Source organism: Protopterus annectens, chromosome 1.part0 (genome assembly GCF_019279795.1).
Source record: "Protopterus annectens isolate FY-2018-M chromosome 1.part0, PAN1.0, whole genome shotgun sequence".
Lineage (NCBI taxonomy): Eukaryota > Metazoa > Chordata > Ceratodontiformes > Protopteridae > Protopterus > Protopterus annectens.
This window is the reverse complement of record NC_056725.1, coordinates 420,791,017-420,813,223: the sequence shown is the minus strand read 5'-3', so window position 1 is coordinate 420,813,223 and position 22,207 is coordinate 420,791,017. Positions and strand designations below refer to the sequence as shown.

The 22,207-nt window shown below is 41.2% G+C and overlaps 1 protein-coding gene across 1 annotated transcript in view; it reads right to left on the bottom strand.

Moving 5' to 3' along the window:
• Positions 1-22,207, bottom strand: part of BTBD9 (BTB domain containing 9) — a 912,643-nt gene that overhangs the window by 329,317 nt on the left and 561,119 nt on the right. Inside the window, exon 7 of the mRNA XM_044060308.1 lies at positions 12,605-12,714. Coding sequence (XP_043916243.1) covers positions 12,605-12,714 — 110 coding nt within the window. The remainder of the gene's footprint in view (positions 1-12,604; positions 12,715-22,207) is intronic.

Genomic DNA, 22,207 nt, shown 5'->3' with positions numbered 1-22,207 from the left:
ACCCAGAATCCCTGCAGTCTCAAGTGAGCTGCTACTTCTGCCATGCATTTGGAGAACACCCTAGGGGCTGTGGTGAGGCCAAAGGGCAGTGCTCTGAACTGGTAATGACTGGCTCCCAGCCGGAAGTTTAGGTAACTTCTGGATTGCCTGTTCATTTTTATGTGACAGTATGCATTTTGAAGGTCTATTGAGCACATCCAGTCATCCTTGCATAAAAAGGGCAGAATTGACTGAATAATGACCATCCAAAACTTGGTGTGCTGAACTGACTTCTTCAGACTGCTGACAGCCAAATTTGGTCTCCAGTCCCCTGCTTTCTTTGGCACTAAAAAAAACCTTGAGTAAGTTCTGGATTCTATCTGGTATGGGGGACCTCTTGCATGACTCTTTTTTTCTAGCAGCTTTTGAATTTCTAGTGCTGCTGCTTTGCTCTGACTGGGTGGAATATCAGGAAATTTGCAAAGAGGTGGTGGTGGTAGGGAAAATGGAATAATATAACACCTCTGGAAATAATCCTCTGCACCCATGTATCTTTTGAAATGTCTAGCCAAGCTCTCTGGTGCATGGATAAATGACCCTCAATTGTCTCCAGAGGGGGACAATCTGGACTCCTTTCAGGAACAATGGTAGGGTCTATCAGAAAAGGAATCTTTAGACCCTGGTTTTAAAGGTCTCCTCTGCCACATGGGCAGTGTCTCCCACTTGAGTTCCTCCTCTACCTCTGGGGGGAACTATCTCCATGTGGATCTTGAAAGGACCATGAGACTTCTTGAACCACATTTTTTCAGCCTCCCCACCGATTCCTTGAAAAGGTCCTTTGAGGGGTCGAAAAATGCACACCCACTGCAGAGAGTCTTTCTGTCTTGTTCACACCTGCAGTGTGTCCTTTATCTTTGGGCCAGGAAATTTGCAAAGAGGTGGTGGTGGTAGGGAAAATGGAATAATATAACCTCTGGAAATAATCCTCTGCACCCATGTATCTTTTGAAAGGTCTAGCCAAGCTCTCTGGTGCATGGATAAATGACCCTCAATTGTCTCCAGAGGGGGACAATCTGGACTCCTTTCAGGAACAATGGTAGGGTCTATCAGAAAAGGAATGTTTAGACCCTGGTTTTGCAGGTCTCCTCTGCCACATGGGCAGTGTCTCCCACTTGAGTTCCTCCTCTACCTCTGGGGGGAACTATCTCCATGTGGATCTTGAAAGGACCCTGAGACTTCTTGAACCACATTTTTTCAGCCTCCTCACTGATTCCTTGAAATGGTCCTTTGAGGGGTCGAAAAATGCACATCCACTACAGAGAGTCTTTCTGTCTTGTTCACACCTGCAGTGTGTCCTTCATCTTTGGGCCAAACAAAAAGCTTCATTCAAGAGTAGCATTGCCGAACAAAGACTTGAAGGGCTCTGCAAAGTCACACAAGCACATCCAGGCATGCTCCTAATGGAAATGCCTGAACCCACCACCCTTGACGTAACTTCAGCCGCATGCAAGAAAAGCCCATGGACGAGTTAGAAATTGACTGAAGGGTAGCCAACTGCAAGGCCACAAAAGCCTGATTCTCAGCAGCAACAGTCCCATAAAAGAGATTTTGAAAGTTCCTTTATCAGATCCCTTTGTAGTCTTGTAAATTGCTCCAGGTAGTTCAGCGATCTGACATGAAAGGTTGTTGTAGCATACACATGCTTCCCAAATCTGTCCAATGCCTCTGACTCCCTGTTAGGAGGATGGACAATAGAAATCTGCTCTGCGAGTTCTTTCTTGGTGGCTGCCACCACAACCATGACATCTACATGTACTCCCTTGCTCCAAAACTCCCGTTCTGCAGGTGGTGCCAGAATACAGTTTAGTGTTTTGGGGATTGGCTCAACCGTGTCTGGTTACTTCCATGCCCACCTAGAGACCAGGTCAAAGAGCTCGTCAGCAGGCGGAGTCACCCAGTCACCTAGGAGGTAGATGGACCAGACCCAAAGGTCTCCATGAATACAGATTCCTCCTGGGAAGGTTATTTGGTAGACCAACCACCCCTTTGCTTAAGGATCTCAAGGATATCTCCAAATGAGATGTCTTCGAGTGGTGATCTTGGGGACCCTTCCCCTTCATTGAAATCAGTATCTTCGGTGATGGACTCCTGAGGGGAGCCTAAGTGCCTCCTCTTGCACTTCCACTTCCTAGGGACTTTTTTCAGTGGGATGCCCTGGAGCAGTATCAGAAAAAATAGCAATACCCTGCTGGGTAACCTGGAGACTTTGCACTGGCTGTCCCTGTGGCATACAATGGTGGGGTTCAAGGCACAGAGACATACGGGATCCAGAGGATAGATTCCTCTCACCACCCTCAGCCACTTCAAAAGTAGAACACTCCAGGGAGAAAGAGCCAAGAAGCCATGCTTCTTTCCCATTAGCTCCTCTGCCCCGAAGGCAATCCACCAGAGGCAGAGGTCAGAGCAGAGGCATCTAATGCTGAGGCTCCAAGGGGCAGAGACAGCTCAGACAGCTTCAGATTCAACTCTTAACACCTCAGATCAGACAGGGACGCCCCGGCGCTGAGAGTCATCCAGATAAGAAATTGTCAGAGCTGATGCACTCAAAGAAAGTCTTGGAGTTGAAGATACTATGATCTTTGGGTCCAATTCAGACACTCCAGGGAGACTTGGACCCAAGGGCTCTGAAATAATAAGAAGCCAAGATCGGTAGTGTAAACCAAAGCTTCTTGACTCAAATGAGTAGCAGCCAGAAAAACTGACATCTGTACCTGTACTGAGAGAAACTTCCTCATTATTCTGTCCACATCAGCCTCAGTCAGACTTCTGGAAGACTGAGAAAATGCAACTGATCTGGAGCACCACTGGGATTCTAGGAATGGGGAAGGTAATCGAGACGGTACTGGGTCAATGGAAGGAGAATATTGTGTCTTTGGTAAAAGCTTTGGGATGCGAGAGGCTAAGATCTGAAGAAGCTCAAACAATACACACACAAGGCATGCATGTCAGACAGCAGCAACTTGTGCCTGCATTTCTGGCACTTTTTAAAACCAGATGAACCCTTTTCAGACACTGTCAACAGAACAATAAAAAACTTTTTTTTTTTTTTAATAGCTAAAGAAAAGAGAAACAGAAAAATACCAACAATGGTATTAAGTAATACACTAAGAGAGTAAAGAGAAACAGAAAATAAACTTACCAACTATGGTAAGTAAGAGTACACAAAAAACTGTAGGGAAGAGAGGTACTAATGTAATAAAAAAGAATAGTTGTGTAAAATCTTACCATAACCATAGATGTCCTTCTCTTCCATGTTGCAGTACTCTTAGTGTGGGATTACCCACCTCAGGCGACCTGAACGTCGGCTACTATACAAAAGCTTAAGTCTGGTTGCTGTAGGTGCGTAGGACGTCACACGTAGGGCCATAAACCAGAGACCTTAAATATGACGTCTGCATGCACAGACCTCAGAACCTGAAGGTCAGATACACAGTCCCAAAGAGATCAAAAAGTGATGTCAGTTAGAGGTGTCAAGTGTCATATGCTGGCTAATTGCTCTTGGTGAAAGGTAGAGTTTCCTAGTGCCTAAGAGCTATGTCCATAGTCCAAACTTAATTCAGGGGAAGGAATACTGCAACATGGAAGAGAAGGACATCTATGGTTATTGTAAGATTTTATACAACTATTCTATGTCCTTCTATTCCTATGTTGCAGTATTTGTAGTGTGGGAGAGTACCATAGCGTAGTTATTGGAAAGGGAGGAGGTAGAAGTAGTAGATTCCAGGAACCCCTGCAGGATTGCTCTTGCAAAACCTGCCTTGGCTCTGAAGACGTGGTCTAGTTTGTAGTGTTTGGTGAGGGTGTGAATAGTGGACCAGGTGGCTGCTTCCATAATGGAAGCTGTATCCAGCCCTTTGAGGAAGGCTTTTAAAGTAGCCATGCCTCTGGTGGAATGAGCTCTTACTCCATGGGGTAAGTGCTTGCCATGGTGCGAGTAGCAGAAGGAAACAGATTTTCTGATCCAAGACGAAATAGTCTGCTTGGAGACTGCCATGCTAAAAGCCCTGTGATGGAAGGAGACAAATAGTTGGTTAGAGCTACTGAAGGAAGAATCCTATCACTATTGTTAGTTGGAGTAGGGAAGAAAGTAGGTAAGTGAACAGATTGATTTAAGGACAGTTCACTGACCACTTTGGGCATGAAGGAAGGGTTAGTACATAAGGTACCTTGTGGAAGGTTGTGTGTGTGTGTGTGTGTGTGGGGGGGGGGGCAGTCCATGAGAACCTGTAACTCTGGCACTCTCCTGGCAGAAGTGATGGCCACCAACAGTACAGTCTTCCATGTACACAGTTGTAAAAAGGCATTGCTAGCTGGCTCGAAGGGGGCCAGTGTTAGTTTTTACAGGTCAAAGTTAAAGTCCCAGGGTGGTGGTAGTATGGGTTTTCTTGATGGTCTGATGTGCAAGACCCCTCTCAAGAAAAGTTTTACATCTAGCCTGGATAGCAAAGGGAGATCTAGATGCAGGCAAGCAGAAATGGCTGAAAGGTGTACTTTCACTGAACAGTAAGAAATGCCATCCTTAATGAGTTCACACACATAAGCCAGGACTATGGAGGGCTCTCTGCATGGCTGGGGTCCCTGTCCTTATGTAGACACCATTTGGAGAGTCTCTCCTATTTGGATAAATATGATTTTCTAGTAGCAGGTTTCCTGGCCTCCCTCAGGACTGTAAGCATGTTCTCTGAGTAGTGGTGTCTAAAAGGGATTAGAAGTTTATCACCCAGAGTGTTAGTGTTAACATCTGGAGGTGAGGATGGATTAGGGTTCCCTTTTGTTGTGCGTAGGTCCACCTTGTGGGGTAACTTGTGGTCACTGTCCTTGGCTGGTGAGAGAATTACGGGGGAACCAGTGTTGCCTTGTGAGTAGGGGGGAACCAGTGTTGCCTTGTGAGTAGGGGGTCACCAACAAGATTTTGGTTTGTCCTTCCTGATTTTCAGTAGGACTTTCTGGATAAGAGGGAAGGGTGGGAAAGCATATAGAAACAGACCCTTCCGTGGAATGCTGAAGGCATCTACTCTCCAGGCAAGGGAGGAGTGATCCTTGGTGCAGAAATCGTTCAACTGTCTGTTCTGTGGGGAGGCAAATAGATCTACTTGAAGAGTGCCCCACCAGTGGATAATATCTAGAAAGATCTCTCTATTCAACATCCACTTGTGTTGTAGAGAGGATGTTTTGCTGAGAATATCTGTTTGTTTGTTGTCCTGAGAGGGGATGTAAGAGGCCTGCATGGACAAGTTGTGCCTGGATGGGAAGTCCCAAATTTGTAAAGTTATTCTGCAAAGGAGGTAGGCGTGGATCCCCCCTTGTTTGTTGAGATACCACATAACTGTGGTGTTGTCTGTGAATATTAGAAGGGGGCCTGGGTGGAGGGAAGGAAGAGGAGCCAGCAGGGCCAGAAGCACTGCAGTCATTTCCCTGACATTGAAATGCTTCTTTTGAAGGGTAGAATTCCAAGCCTCCTGAACTCTACAGACTTTGCATGTGGCTCCCCACCCTAGGTCTGATGCATCCGTGTGCATGAATCGGGTTGGGGAGGAGATCCGGAGAGGTAATCCCAGGTTGTGGAGGATTTGTTGAATCCACCACCTTAGTTCTGATTTGAGGCAGGGCAGAAAGGGAATTTGTTTTTACAGGGAGTGTTGGTGTTGTGACCACACGTTTTTGAGGTACCATTGGAACTTCTGCATGTGCATTCTTACTAAGGGAAGCATAGGAATGGTTGGCTGCCATTAGTCCCAGGAGTTGCAGGAACCGTCTTGCAGAAATCTGGGGTTCTAGTAAAAGGTTTTGAAAGTGAGTGGAGAGGGAGTGCACCTTTTCCTGGGGAAGGAAGGCCCGCATCAGATCTGTCCTGATTCTGCAGCCCACAAAGACTTTGTCTTGTTATGGGAGCAAGGAGGATTTTTTTAAGTTGAGGGTGAAGCCCAGGTTTTGAAAAAGGGTGGTGGTGAACCTGAGATAATTTTGGAGGAGGATGTCTGTCTCTGCTAGAAGGAGAATGTTGTTTAGGTAGGGATAGATTTGGACACCTTGAGTCCTGCAGTAAGCAATGGCTGGGGCTAGACATTTTATGAATACCCTGGGCACAGTAGACAAACCACAGGGCAAGGCTGTAAACTGAAAAGAGAGCAGTAAAACGTAAGAATTTTCTGTTGGAGAGTTTTACGGAGATAAGTCTTCTTTACATCCAGTGTGGCCATGAAGGCCTGGTCTGGGATAAGAGGGAAAAGGGTTGGAAGGGATATCATTTTGAATTATGGAACTTTTAGGGATTGGTTTAGGAAGGATAGGGGATTGGTTTAGGAAGGATAGATCCAGTACAGGTCTCCAAGGCCCATCCTTTTTTGGGACCAGAAAGAGTCTGGAGTAAAACCCTTTTCCTTCCTGTCCTGGAGGAACAGATTCTATTGTTCCTAGTTTTTGGAGGTCTAAGAGATTGTGAGGCAGGAGGTGGATTTGATTTTTGGGTGGAAAGGGAATGGGCCTTGGTATGGGTAGCCATTATAAAGTACGTTTTTAACCAATCAAAGTTATATTATACTTTATACATAAATTTCATCTAACAAAACGCCCAATTTATCAAAAATATCAAAAATATTAAAAATATGAATTTTGGGCACGTTGTTAAATGAAATTTATGTATAAAGTATAATATAACTTTGATTGGTTAAAAATGTACTTTATAATGGCTATTTCATAATTTTATTTTAATTTTAATAGAAATGGTATTAATTATGAAATCTATGAAGTATGGGTGTGTGTGTATATATATATATATATATATATATATATACATATATTTATGTTTATGAATACACACACATATAACGTACATTTTAATAATAATTTTTTAAAAATATTTTTTAAAAATAATTTTTAAATGTTTTTCGTAATTAAATCTGTGTGCCTGCATTTTGATTGAAACTTGTTCACTGTCTCGAGAAGTTTGGAATAATTTTTTGTGTGTGTATATATATTTAATTAAATTTAGAGTATTGCATATTTTTGGTTAAGATAACTTTAAGTAAATTAAATTGTTAATTGATTCGTTTTTGGCACCATTTTAGCAGGAAATACCTAAGAAGTTATAAATATAAGCGTCACTGTGAGTAGAGAGTTGTTTCTGAAGACGTTTTGCAATTTAGCGGAACGAAAAACGTGTTTTATTTTTTGCGTTTAAAGTCAATAAACGGTGATAGTTAGAAAGCATTGCTTTTCTGGCATTGTTCTTTGTTTTTCAACCCACAACTAGATTCTTAGCCATGGTGTCTTATGTGAAAAGTTTCCATGTTTTACCAGTGCTTGCAGGAGTTTTCACCAGAGTCTCTAGTCTACTCTCAAATTATAAGGACATGTTAGTAGGATAAATGGCAGTGCTACATTGCCCCTAGATGTGCATGTGAATATGGATGTTTGTCTGTGTATGTGCATGTGTACTTTGTGGCAGACTATCATCCCATCTCTGAATGGTTATTTTCTTGCACTAAAAGGATGCCATGAGACACTCTAGACTCCCAAGACCAAGAAAGGGATGAAAGTTAGAAAATAAATACATACATAAAACATAGGTGGGTATTTTGTTAACTTTCACATTTCACTGTCAAATGGTAAATGGTGTGTATTGATGTGCTCAATATAAGTTGCATTTATTGTCCACCAGTAAGATCTGAAAAAATAGATGTGTGAATATGGTCTCCGTACATGCACGTTAGCTGTACCTCCTAAGGTATATGGAAAAACCTGCAGCACTTTTCTTTATCAGTATCAGAATGCCAAGTGAATCTCTGGTATAACATAAAAAATAATGGATGCGGTCTTATAATATCAATTCATCTGTGACAGGATCCTCTTCTTGAAGGATCCCTGGTTAGGTTAATCTACAGGACTTATCATTTGGCTAAAAAAAGAGAAGATGGCAAATTTTGGATGTTAGCACATCAGTACTAACACATGCTATGGTGTAAAATGCCACGTATGTAACTGTACAAATTACCTGAGCTAATCACTTTATTTCTTTGCCACTAGGAAGCACCTTGCTACATACTGAAGTTTTGACAACTATATTATTAAGAATTATACACCCAATCAATTTACAAAGAATTCTGGCAGCTGAGGATGGCAGAAGAGACATAAATCTGCTGAGGGATGAACTGAAAGTATTCATGACACAAAAAAGACAGTTCCTCTTCTAGAACCACTGATATGGTAATAATATGAGTCTTGCAGCTACCATTGAGGAACCTCCTTGATAGGGCCTTGACTTAGATGAACTCCAAGAAGTAACCACCAAGTTGGAAGGAGCCAGAAGACTGTGCAGACACACAACTCAGAAAAGCTGAGTCATGAACCACTTTCTCCTAAAAGAGGCTGGATTCATAAAAACATTTGGGTTAAAACAACAATATGGGGTGAAGGTCTGCACTCAATACCAAGTATCCACAGCACAGATATCTGCATTTAGATATTCTTCAAGCCAGCACCAGAGACAGCTGTTCCCCAAGTAGTAGGAGCTATGCTACAGCATTTTTCAGTGGGTGATTATTTGCCTGATGGCAAAAAACAATGCAGTTGACAAATCATTTAGAAAGCATCTGCCTAACCACTATAAGGCCTTCTGTTCCTGATGTTAGGAAGACATAGTGGACAATCTCTCTAAAATCATGCACCCGTTTCAGTTAGCACAGCACAGCTACAGTGCATATCCAAGGTTTGAAACAGTTCCTTTCCCCCTGATTTGTCTCTCACCATGAAAAAAAAAAGCAGAAGATGAAAAGACTGCATCAAGGACAATTCTAAAAATATTTTAAATGCAATCAATGGTTCATCATTGTGGAATCCCAATCTTTATGAAAAGGTGCATATAGTTCTGACAGATAAAGGCCTGAAGCTCTGACAGCCCAGGTGCAGAGATGATAGCTACAACATAAAGCATTTTCCAATAATTAGACTTCAATACTGCTAAGCTAGCAGGCTCAAATGGTAGACTAACAGCATCTCATTTCTGAGGTTCGACTCTCATGGAGGGAAATAGCCCTTGACAGAAGGACTAAGGTGCAGTACTCGTTTAAGAAATTGATTGATCGTCAGTGCAGGGTTGCCCTTCAAAAGATCACAATGTGCACAGACACTCAATGCATGCATCATGAATGAAGAATAGCCAAAGTCAAATTCATTCAGGTTTACAAAACAATTCAAATTCACCCAAGGAAAAGAACTACTCTTACCTCTACCTCACTGCTGGTGTGGATGTCCCTTTTAAGAGGGAAGACACAGTCTTTGCAGCATATGGGAAGGACAGGTAGGGTCAGCACCCCATAAAAGAACTTTGTTACTGGAATCAGACTGTAGAAAAGCAAGACCCACAAAGGGGTTGGTGGGGACTGTCTACCATTCTAGGACCTACAGACAGAGCTCCAACACCAGAAGCAAGTCTGTAAGCACTCTATGGCAATAGAGCCACTAATACTTCACAGTCCACTGCAAAACATACATTAGAAGGTACAGCAAAGTCCAACAGGAGATATTATGTAGTGTCCTCACCAAATCTGTCAAAGCCGAGATTTAGTGGGCTCCTCTTCAAGGGCAAAAACAAACACTGGACAGTGACCTAACCAGCTCAATGCAAGTTAAGGTATTTCTGTGCCAGCTGTTAGACAGGATTTCTCACAGTTTTTGGTAACCCAGAGACTGCTGCTATGCAGAACTCACTGCAAGGATGGTCCTGGGGAGGCTCTGGATGGGGCTACCAAAAGCCAAACATCTAGGTAAAGGAATACAAGGGACATTCTCATCTAAGGTTAAACACCCTGGGCACTGAAGAATGCCCAAATGATAACACTTTGCAGTGGAAGTGATGGCAAACCAAAGTGAAATAATTAAATCTCCTGTGTGCACCTTTAATACTGACAAGCAAAAAGGTATCCATGATATCCAACAGAACCAGGCAAGCACCCTAAAAGATCACGGTTAAGACCCCAGCATGATGAACATGTACAACTGAATGATAATGATGTGCTGACTGATTATATGAAGTCTAGAATAAAATAGAGCACATACGTCCCACTTCAGGACTAGAAAGCAGCAACAGTAAAGCTCTGACTCCTTCAAAAAGCATTTCTACCTCTACGACTATTTTGTACAGTACAGCCTGGGTTTGTCCCAATAACTCCACTGATATGAACTGATCTGCTACTGGAGTTCTTTCTGGGAAAATGATTAGAAAGTGGTCCAGAAAATGGCTGAGAATGAACAAATCCTGATCCCCCTGATCCTTTGTGACAGTTTTCCAGACCAGAGCAACTTGGAGATTCATCCCCCAAAGACAGTCCCAGACTGAAAGTAAGACTGAGATGAAGCCATCACTGCCATGCTCTTGGTCAGATTAGCTAGCAATGGAAGGGTCAGGGCTATGTGACCTCTTTTAGTCCTCCTCAAGAGGCAAGGAGGCAACTTCCTTTTTTGTGGTTGGATATGCTTAGATGAGGCAGAAGCAGAGTTGGAAGAAGAATGAGATCATAAAGACCCTTCAAGGAAGTGATGGTCTGCCTCCCTGCCATAGGCTGTTAAGCAAGTCCTAAGTGGCACAGACAAAGAACAGGTGCTCCAAGAAATGAGTATATGCGACTTGGTTCAACAGCTCTTATGTAAGGGATGACAATCTCAGCCATGACATCCTGCAGTGGTCCACATTTGAGCCTGTAGGTAAAAAGAAAGTCTCCACAACCGAAGCTGTAAACAGGATACATGACAGTCCATGACTTTTCCATACCTTTCTAACCAAGTGTAAACCCAACTGCCACACCTGTCAAAAGACAGGAGTTTAAGACTCCTTTGGCAAGTGGCAAGGTGGGTGGGAAAATACTTTGGCCACTTAGAACTATGAAATACAGGAAAGACCATATAAGAAAAAGTACTATGATGCTTGATTAATTGGTTTACCCACACCAGTTTTATTCACAGCATCTGCTTTCCAGGGAATTGCCTCTGTATTGATGAGGCTGGATCATTGACTTCCATGAGGGATACCACAGTGCTCTTCATGACCCTCCTAAGAAACTCCAAAAGACATTTATGGGGTATAGAAAATAGGCTTATGGCCAATTAAAGCTGTTTCTTATAAACCTGAGGTCCCCTCTGAAAAAAAAGTGTAATCTTGGAAGGACTGGAAATGTTATACTTGAGTGTCTCAGAGAAAATGGCCTCAAGGTCCTTTAGACTCTTCAAGAGTCAGACTGTGTTAGAGTCTCATGTCTCTCTGTACAAATGGGGCCGTCCCACAAGTGGTACTGTACAAAAAGTGAGCATGTAAACGATGCATGCTGTGTGTTGAAAACCAAACCCAGAATACAACAGCTCAATCAAAAGCAGCATATTCTGGAGTAATGCATGCACCAAGCTAGGCTCTAAGCCAGCTATCTCACACCACAACAAGCTTCCAACAGACCTCAGGACTTTGTGTGATGCCTAACCCCCAAGACATGAGCCCAGGCTCACGACAATCTGAAATATCCTCCTTGGACCCGGGAGGCTCAATCCAAGATGGAGTCCCTGGTCCTAAGTACTGTGTATTCTTGACAATGTGACTCATGGAACCATACCATGGGATCAAGTCAGTCATTCTCAGGCTCATTTTGATTAATAGGTGCTGTGGAGTATAAGAACTTGGGGATGCAGCCCCAGATTGTAAAGCAAGGATGTGCCTCCTCCAATCCTTTCATCTTCATCTCAGGTGGAAGGCCAGTGTGATTGTCTGGCTAACCAGCTAAGATAAGCACCTGCAATGGACTTGCCTGTGCTGGTTGGGCACTGGACTTTTACGGAGGTCAAGGACTTGATATGCTTTCCAAATGATTGTCCTTGTGGTAGTGCTCTGATCTACACCTAGGGTCATGTGAAGGACCTTCTTGGTGGCCCTTGCATGAAACGCACTCAATAATGTTTTCTTTTTGTTCACAAGGTAAATCAAAAGCCTCTCTCTAAAATATCTCCTAGCAACAGGATTAAACAACTGCTAACAGTGATACTGTTTCCTGTTCTAAGGTAGAGTTCTTCCCAGAGACAATAAAGGCAATGGTGGTATGGGTTTTTTCTTTTAATGTGACAGACACCCAGACATGCATACTGTTGGTGTTTAACACATGTGAACAAAGAATTTCACAGATAACATTAAGGATTACATCCCAAACCTGCAAATAGCAAAAGGAAATCAGCAGGTTCAGGGCATTTATTGCATCCAGTGTGTCATGCTGTGGAATACATCAGAATAGATAAGTGAAACATCCCCAAATGTGGGATACTCAAAAAAAAGTTTTTTGTTAAATGGTGAATGGTGGGAAAGATGAATACAACTAAGGAAGCATCAGGGATCCTCAATTTTGGACTGTTCAGCTATCAAAAACACAAATTATACAAGGGCCTGGGAGGCCCAGTTCCTAAAACATCCTATGCAAAAGCAACAATACCTTCACTATATCGGTCACCATAACCTTCCAGTTTGGCTTTTCTCTGTGACTGCAGGAAACAAAGCATATTACTTCTAAGAATCAATAAGCAAGCATATTCTTACCTAGTAATCCATTCTCAAGTGTGAAAGGTCTGTTGGTAAACATACATTCAAAAGCCACAAGATGAAATACCTTGTTCACAGTGTTGTAAGTTCCAATAATTCGGATATATCTATTAAAGGAAAAATAACAGGTTAAGATTTGAGTTCAGAGATTCCAGAATATGTGGCTGAAGTCTGACTAGAGACCTTTCTCTTTACATTCATGTATCCAAAGTATTCATGTTTTTCACAGTAAAGTCAGCTGAACAGATGGAAAACAATTACTGAGCAGTGTTGGCAATACAGAGCCTCACAAACTTACCAGTTTCTCTTTCTTTCATTTCCACTCCACACAAAAGTACAAATTGGTGTGGTCTGGCTACGACTTCGCTTAACTAGCTTCTGTCTACAACTCTTCAATCCTGCTAGGGAATACAGCAAACATGTACACTGCAGGCACATAGAGGTAAGAAACTAATACCAAAAGTGCCTGCTGCCCAAGACGAATGACAGTACTGATGCTCAATCAATAACATATTCACAAGTATCAAGTTCCACAATGGAACTTGTAAGCATCTTAATTATAGGATCATAGGAATTACAAGGCAATTGAGTCTCAAAGACCATTTATGCCCTGCCAACTCCACCCTCAGATGGCACTCCCTTCCCTCCCTGATACATCCATCTAGGTTTGGCTCGAAGGATACAAGAGTGTTACCTTTCTTAATTTGCAGGGGAATTTTGTTCCAGAGGTGAGGCAGACGTTGGGTAATAAATGTGTCCACCTAGAGTATTTTATTTAGAAACTGGTAAAGATTCAAGTCTTTTGTTCTTGTATTTGCAGAGCTGTTGGCAAAGATGGAAAAGATCAAGGACAGTAGGGTCCCCAACAGCACAGAATCCAAGACATAGATCTACTTGCAACAACATACAGGACACCAAGTGGAGGGACAGTGTCAAGTCTATCCTGGTAGTTCATGAGCTTCAAACCAGTGGTCTTTTTGTTTAGGAACCTCTGGGAACTTTCAGGTTGCTTGATGTGTCTAGACAGATGCATCCCAAAGGTGACACTGTGCTCAGTAATTGGCCTAATTATGGCTGCATACAAGAAGATATTAACTTCTTCTGACCTGGATAATACTCCCTTACATATTAGTTCTGCTATGTATGAATTACTAGTCCAATTACCAAGATCCCTGACTTCACTGCCATTTTAGAGTAGGGTACTGGCTATACTGTATGTTGAGGGAGAGTTATTTACCAAATATGAAACTACTTCACTTTTTTACATTTTTATGTTAGCCCTTTTTATACACCATTGTTTTGTGAGGGTTACTTTGCTCTGTAGTGACTTGGTATCTGGAAGGGATTTGACAATGACTGATTTGCAGTCATCTGCAAACTCAGTTAACCAAAGGTCCAGGTTTCCAGGTGGGAGATTGGAGAAGTAAATGCCAAAAAGAGGGGCCCCAGCATTGAGCCCTGAGGCATGTTGCTAGTTATCCTCATACTTTCTGAGGACGTGCTGGCCACCCTGGCTACATGCATTCTACCTTATGACCATCTGACTATAACTTAGCACGTAAGGGCCTACATTTAGGGATTTTAGGTTATTTACAATGCTAACATGGGGCATGGAGTGGAATATCTGGGTGAGATCCAAATAGGTTGCATGAACAGAATGATCACTCTCTACTCTCTCTGAGATCTTCTCAAAGAAGGTAACTAGATTAAGTAAGCAAGATCAACCCTTAACAAAACCAAGGTACTGGAGATATAGCTCAATGAAGTTTTTGATTGGTTACATAAGTCAGTTGAAATTAAAAAATAAGCCAACATTTTGCCTCTTGTAACCTCTGAAGGGGTTATATATTTTACTCTCATTTGTACCTCTCAGTCTTCCATCTCCCAAATACTAAGTTTCACAATGTGAAACAAATGGGCAAAATGTGCAACACTTACTAATGACTTTAACTATGTTACTATACTTGTAACTCATAACTAGGGACTTCATCTAGGACGCTCCCAGCATCACCGTTAACTGCTTCTTCATACTTATTAATAGTTCTTCTGATGAATTAATGTTTCAGTACTTCATTTTTATTTATTTTATTTTGCTTTAGTTTACCACGTTTGACTGACTGGGTTTAGTAAAAAAAAAACACTTCAGCAGAGGTGCAGGGAGAAAAACTCCAAGACATTACAAACTTTTTTTAAACATACATTTAGTAACATACATGAACAGGCCCTAAATAATACATAATAACAATTACAAACGCATTTGTTGATTAGATTACATTCAAATAAAAGGCTGCTATTAAACTATAAAAGATACTTATGCATTAGTAGATGCTGAACTCTGAGCATTTGAACAGGTGACAGTAGATCATGTGATAAATAAATTGAGGTGAGGGAAAGAACTAGGTAAGGCAGAAAATATTGCTATTGCAGTTCACAAGTGGGGTATGAGGCAGGTTCACAGATAATTATATATATGGCTCTCATAAGGTTTATATTAGAAGTACAGAGGTGGGGATGAGGAGTGTCACAAAATAATGAATATAGCTGGGAGGTGCCATTAAAACTATTCAGGCACAGCTGGAGTATGGTTGTGGTATAGGATTCTGAATAAAGTGAAATGGCTTGCCAATATTGCAAGTTGGAGATAACAGTGGCATTCATCCTGGAGATGTACTAGGGCAGAAAAATTAATTTGATGGGTGTTTTCAACTGTGGTTGCATTCTGAAAGGATTTCAATGGTAGTGTTATATAAACAAACACTCACACACAAAAACTTTTATAACAGACCAGACAGAAAGAATGCAAAACCTACTGATTTTTTAAACAATACACAATGTACATTTACCAAAAGCATTCAAAAAAGAAAGAGACATTAAAAGTGAATTCCATTTCCAAAAGAACTTGAAAGACTTCAATGAAGCAATACTGCATGCACATGTAAAACAACACTGACCAATGTCCACTTTTCATTTTCTTTATCATCTGCAACATTTTGGAATTCACTCATTAATGCTCCCCCTTCCCAATACTCTTAAGGACAAGTAATGTACCCAACCCAGACTGATGGATTACTACGCAGCAGAAAATAACCTGGGAAACAAATGCATGTGCTCTGCTTCAGAGTATTTTAAATTGGTAGCAAATTAGGTGTGATTTATATTGTTCTTGCCTTTCTCTACAATGTCTAGCACCCATAATTTGACTTGGCAGCAAGACAGGTGCAAGCTTGTTGTAATGTGACAGCACTGACAGGCTAGATGCTCTTGCAGTGACTTGAAGTAGGGAAAATAATATGATGGCAGCTCAGATGAACAAAAGCCTGTTATTACCTAAAATGCAAGTGTACAAGACTGATAAACAAGGCTTATTATTACCACAGAAACTAAAGCAAAGAATGTTGTTAATTTACTGGGGCTACAGATCCGCCTACCTCAACTGGCCTATAAACTGCATTTCTAGGCTATAATGAAAAATTAACCCAACATTTTTTTTTTCTTGCAGGGGAGGATGCTGAGCCAAGGAAATTTGATCTATCACTAAAAACGTACCATCAATTTACTAGTAAGTTAACTAATACATAAACAAACAAGAATTATCAGCAATGATGGCACAGTGGGCATAAAGCCTTGACTCAGCAGCTCAGGTGCATCTGTTTGGACGGGAAGCATGCACATGGCACACAACACAGACAGATTTCCCTTGGCAGAGGCTGAAGTTCTTCCTGGGAGTTTGGATAGGCTGTGTGGTTTACTGATGTCAGCCCTTCTTGGAAGTGAGGGGTGGTTCAGCTCAGTAAACCCATTGTACATCCCATCCATGGGATATTACCAGAGCATGCATGAGGAACTGGAACGAATTAGGTAAAAAAAACATTCCAGACAGCACTATGGCACAGAATAAAGACACCTTGATCTCCTCGCCAGCTCCAATCTTAATCACAGCCTAAGGAAGGCCAGCAGGAGTTATTAGACCTGAAAAATGAAGAGAGGCTCAGAGGTCCATTGAGTGCAAAAGCAAAAGAGACTTAATAAAATGTTATCAATATTTTCTTCGCCCCGACCATTACAAAAGAATCAATAGACTAACCAAGTGGCATCTGCATCCAACCTTTCTATATCAGTGAGACAAATGGGAACCCTTCATACAAGGTCGAGGGTACAAACAATGATAGACATCCTAACCCCATCCTCATGGCATCACCCAACAAAATGATGCAAGACTTCAAAATAATACAGGAATAATTTCCAATGAAAAGAAAATGTCTAAAAAAGAAATAAAATTATATGACACCAACTTACTTTAAAGGTAAGAAACAAGAGTGGTGGAATAAGTGCTGGCCATCTAAGTAAGAGCACAAAACAAAAGAAATTATTTGACAAATGGATTTAGCAAACTCATAATATGAATAGAAAATCAGTTTACATGAAAATACCTGGCCTACATGATGGTCTTAATACTGTTTAGGTAGCTATTATCAGAGCATGTGCAACAGGTATTAAAGAAGGCAGAAAAAACACTACTAGAAAATCATATATTGGTAAATGGAAAAGATTTTCTAGTTGGTGCCAAGACAAGAACAAGGACTCTTAAGGCTAGTGTCTCTGTGGGTATACATTATTTGTGTGAGTTATCTACCCTCTTGCCTGTCTTACTCCTCCACTGAGGTACATTTGTTGGCCATTTCAGCATGTCTACTCATGGATCCCCCTCTTTCAATGCATTCTCATGTTAAAATGTTTTTTGAAAGGGGTGCTGCATGCCAAGCCTCCTAGGAAATGGGTGGGTCCTTCTGATCTTAATTTTGTCTTCAAAAATTTGACTCTTGTTGCATTTGAATCAGTTCATCAGGCTGACCTGAGATTCTTACCATGGAAAACAGTAGTGCTGATTGCCGTGACTTCTGCAAGAAGACCATCTTAGTTGCAAGCTCTTATGATGAGTTAACCTTATCTCATTTTCCACATTTTTCTTTTCCTAGCATTGTCCTTTTTTAGGGCTCTAGCCTCCATGTCTCAGTTGCTATGAAAGCTTTGAAGGTCTTGACACCTAAACCACTCAGTCTGAGCTGAGTAATGTTTTGGGTATGTAAAAGGTGCCTTTGAAGCTTTGTAAGCTGGATGTCTGTTATACCCTTAACAGGATATACTTTATATAGCTAAGGCTACTGCACCAATGATATGAAGGGAAATTAGCTTGCTGGTTAGTGTACAGAGAAGAGTTACTAAAATGATCAAGTCAATACAGTGGTTGCGTATGAGGAAAGACTGAGGAAATCGGAAGTCGATCTTTTATCAGAAGAGAAAAAAAATGATGAAATGTGTATGTGTTATGTTGTTGTGGGGCAAGTGAGGAGGATGGAGTTGAGGTGAAAGAAAATGAGATAGCTCTATAGGGGGAACGAATGAAAAAAACGTTCTGAGGAAGTAATACTCTACTGAAATATTGATAGGACACCATAATATATTGACTTGACCAGTGCTACACTGCATGCCAGAGTGAGATTTGTACATGTTCTTAATTAGATCACTGTTGCCATAGCTATCACTATATGGGGTGCAGCCTGCCAAGAAAAGGATATTTAACCAGTAAGCAAAACTTTGGGCTTCTTTCTGATGCACCTTACATATAAGAGGGATGTACAACTATACATGTATATATGTAAATCTTGCAGTATATAAGCTTATGCAGATATCTTGTCAGCTTAGTGTACTAAATTTCTGCATTTGGCTCCAGCTACAGATTTGGAGAGATGAGTGTCCCCATTGAGGAACCTTCCTTTTTTTGTGGAAAATGTATAAAACCTGCTTATGTCGATGCCAGGAAGGCTAAATGTGCCGTAGATAGATTCCCTACAAGGTACCCATTCTTCCTCTGTCCTTTGTTTAGAGGATCAACACAATGAAAGGTTCTGTCAGACTTGCATTTCATTTACTCCCGAAACCAGAAGGAGTAGGCTAAATTCTCTTGAATTCTTTTCTTCAAAGTAAGCACTTTCGGGGAGGGATTTCTAAAGCTTGGAATTTATGCACATCTGCTCAGATCATATGTCAGACTGTTGCTGTGAAGACAATAATTAGAATTATTCTTTTTGAGGGTAAGGGAGGACTTTGCAGGGTCCTCCATGGAGGTTTGGCCTTTGGATTCCAGACTGGAGAACCCTAAAGGGAGGACTCAAAAAGACAGAGCCCCTTTCTCCTCCTTCCAGCCTGACTGTGTGGAAAGCTTCTACAAGTAACTGGTATAATTTTGCCAAGGGCCTGTTTAAGGCAATCCAGTCACTCTAGTCTTTTCTTGCAGATCCTACTCAGGAAAGAGAGATGCCCCACTCTGTCTTCTCCTGTCTGAATCAGATGTTGAAGGTCTAGACAACACTTCACAGCTATCTTCCTCTACTCCTTTTGAGTAGGAAACTGAAGACAGTTTCTCTTCAGACGCCACCAATGAAGAAATATCTTTGGGGATATAATTTCTAAAATGAAAGAATATTTCAAACAGGAGGGTAAGGAGGTGTCAGAATCTTAGAAGAGATATTATGAGTTATGCATGGACTCACCAGAAACAGTAACTATCCCCCAAGTTTTAGGAGCCATAGAGGGATGCATTTGCTTCTGCTTTCCTCCCTTCATACAAAATATCATCCTTCCAGCTTTATTTCTTGAATTTGACCCATCAAAGCATGTCCATAGCAACAGAGTTCCTCAGAATTCTGAATTATATGGCTATGTCCATACTAGTGGTCCCATTTGCCAGACTAAACAGGAGGAAAATGCAGTGATACCTCTAATCAGTGTGGGTCCAGCATCTTTATTCCTTATCCTTTCAAATTCCAATGCTCAGTTTCACCAAGAAGGAACTCCAGTGATGAGACAACCAATTATTGATAAATCCAGGCCTCCCATTTGCTCGTACTCAGTCAAAACAAATGGTTCAGACTTTGCATAGGGGACAGTCTGTCAATTCATTAAGGTCTGCAGGGCATTTATGAGTTTCATTTCAGGGACAAGTGAGTAGATCTCAAAGAGATGATGGCTCTAATAAAAGCTCTCAAAGCTCTAAATCAACTGTGGATCCTGGACTCTTGTTAGTGATAAACAGACACCACCACAGTGATGTAGCACTTAAACAAGCAAGGAGGAACAAAATCACACCCCCTCTGCAGGGTAGGCATGATTGCCTCGAAGCTGGCAATACAGAACAGCCTCACTGTGTAGGCCACATACATTTCATCAGAACAGAATGCAACAGCAGATAGGACACTCATGAGTGGACACCACACTCATGCATAATCCACGAGATTGTTCTTCTGCATTGAATTTGACAAGTAGATCTGCTTGCCTTCTCTCTCAACAGACAACTAAACCAGTTTTGTTCCAGGACACCTTGCAAAAAATGCCTAGAAAGCAGAAGCATTTCTCTTTCGCATCAAAGGGAATTTTCTCTGTGCCCCCTCTCTCACATAATACCTAAAGTTCTTCTAAAGTTCAAGATGGACTTGCCAAATGTCCCTTTTGTGCCAGACAACACTGTCTCTCCCCTTCTTCTACTGCTGACCAGTGGCAATTACCAAAAAACTTCCTCACAGAGTGAATTTGTTCACTCAGGACAATGGATCCTTAATCGACTCTAATATTCTACATCTCTGCCTAACAGTATGGATGACAGTATTTTAATCCCATTTAGGCACTTTTACTGAGAATGTGCAGCAGGTATTAAAGGAGACTAGAAAACCTGCTATTAAAATCATACACAGACAAATGAAAAAGATTTTCTGTTTAATGCCATAAAAAAGAACAAGATCCAGCCCAAGCAGGTGCTCCTCTGATTCTTCAGTACTTATGTGAATGCTCAACTCAGTTTTAGTGTGCACTTCTGTAAAGGTGCACCTTTTGGTTATTTCTGCTTATCTGCTTTTGAATCCCCGTATCTTCCTTACATATTAGGCCACATAGAAAACAAGTAGCCTCTCCTTGGGATCTTAGTTTTTATTAGAGAAGTTAAATCTCTCCTGTTTTGAACCTATAGCCAGTTTTTCTTTAAAATGTCTCACACGGACAATAGTTTGCTTACTGCAGTGACTTCAACTAATAGGTATGTAAATTACAGGCCCTAATATCTAAGCAGCCTTTTCTAATTTTCCACAAGGACAGGGTGAGTCTTAGAACCAACTCGTCCTTTATGCCAAAGGCTGTTTCTGAATTTGCTTGAAATCAGACCATTCATCTCTGTGTTTTAATCTGGACCAAAAAGCAGAGAAAAGGCATATTTTGGATGTCCATAAACAGTTGAACTTTTACTTGGACAGAAGTAAAGATTTTAGGAAATCTAGCCAACCTTGTTTCTTTTGACTGGAAAAAGAAAGGATAGTCAGTAAACAAAACATTTCAGGTGGTTCTCTCCGGCAATCCAGTTTTGTATTGTCACCATGGTAAAACCACCACTCAGAAGGTCAAAGCTCAGTCTTCCAGAACTGTGGCAACCTCTGTGGCTTTTTGGAAAAAGATGGATTCTAGGTCTTCTGTATGCACCTTTACTAAACATTACAGGCTAGATTCAGTTTCTAAAACTACAGCAGGATTTGAAAAAGCTATACTTCAAGGATTTCGAGTCTTTGGACCTTCTCTATTCGCACCATTCTTCCAAAGCTATGGTAATCACCCCATATAGTTATGGCTACTGCAGCAGTGATCTAATAAAGAACATAGTACTGTTGTGAAAATAGAAAATATCACTGTTGTAGTATTAGCACAATCCCACTTTCCCCTTTTTTTCTTTCCCACTTTTCCAGTGGGGTATCCTACTTAACCTTTGCCATTGTGACATGGCAGGACAATCTGTACTGGTATCAATTAAACTGCTGTGGAGCTTCAGGCTTCATCCTCCCATTTGGGCAAGAAAGCTCTGATTTTTGATGTGTCATACATCCGTCTTACACCGACATGCACTCTCATGCAAAGAGTGGATGTAGAGTGCATGAGGAAAAAGCCCAAAGCTTCTTAGGCTGGACAGACATCCATTCCTTAGCAGGTTACGTCCCATATAGTTAATGACTACTGCAACAGTGATCTACTTAAACATCTAGTGTTATGGTGTAAGTTAACAGAACTATACTTTTCTTGGAGAGAGCAAGGAAATAATGGGATAAGAGCTGGAGAGGGTTAGCTGCATCAAGGCTAGATGAAATATTCAGACTCACTTAAAAGACCACAAATCATCTTCCTTTGGTATTTTTGCACATTTGTGTCTGAAACAAAATGTAGACATTTGTATCACAACTGTTGAAAGCTACCAAACGAGTATATGCATCTTAGTTTATGCAGTCACTGCTGTTAAATGTAATATACCGATATAGTTGTTTCTTTATAAAACTTCTTGCATACAGTGTCTTTTACAGACCGTAACTGTTCTCCTTTTTTGGAACCTTTTGCCTTGCTGCCCCCACCATGGAGTTTTCTCTAACATTTTTTTTTTTTTTTGTGGTTTATTTCCATGTTCATCTTATGCAGTATTAAAACACAGGTAATTCATATCTGAAGCTTCCAACCTAGGCTGCTGTTTTAATCCTTTGGTCATAGACAGTTTTTGTCTTTGTTCTGACTAAAAGT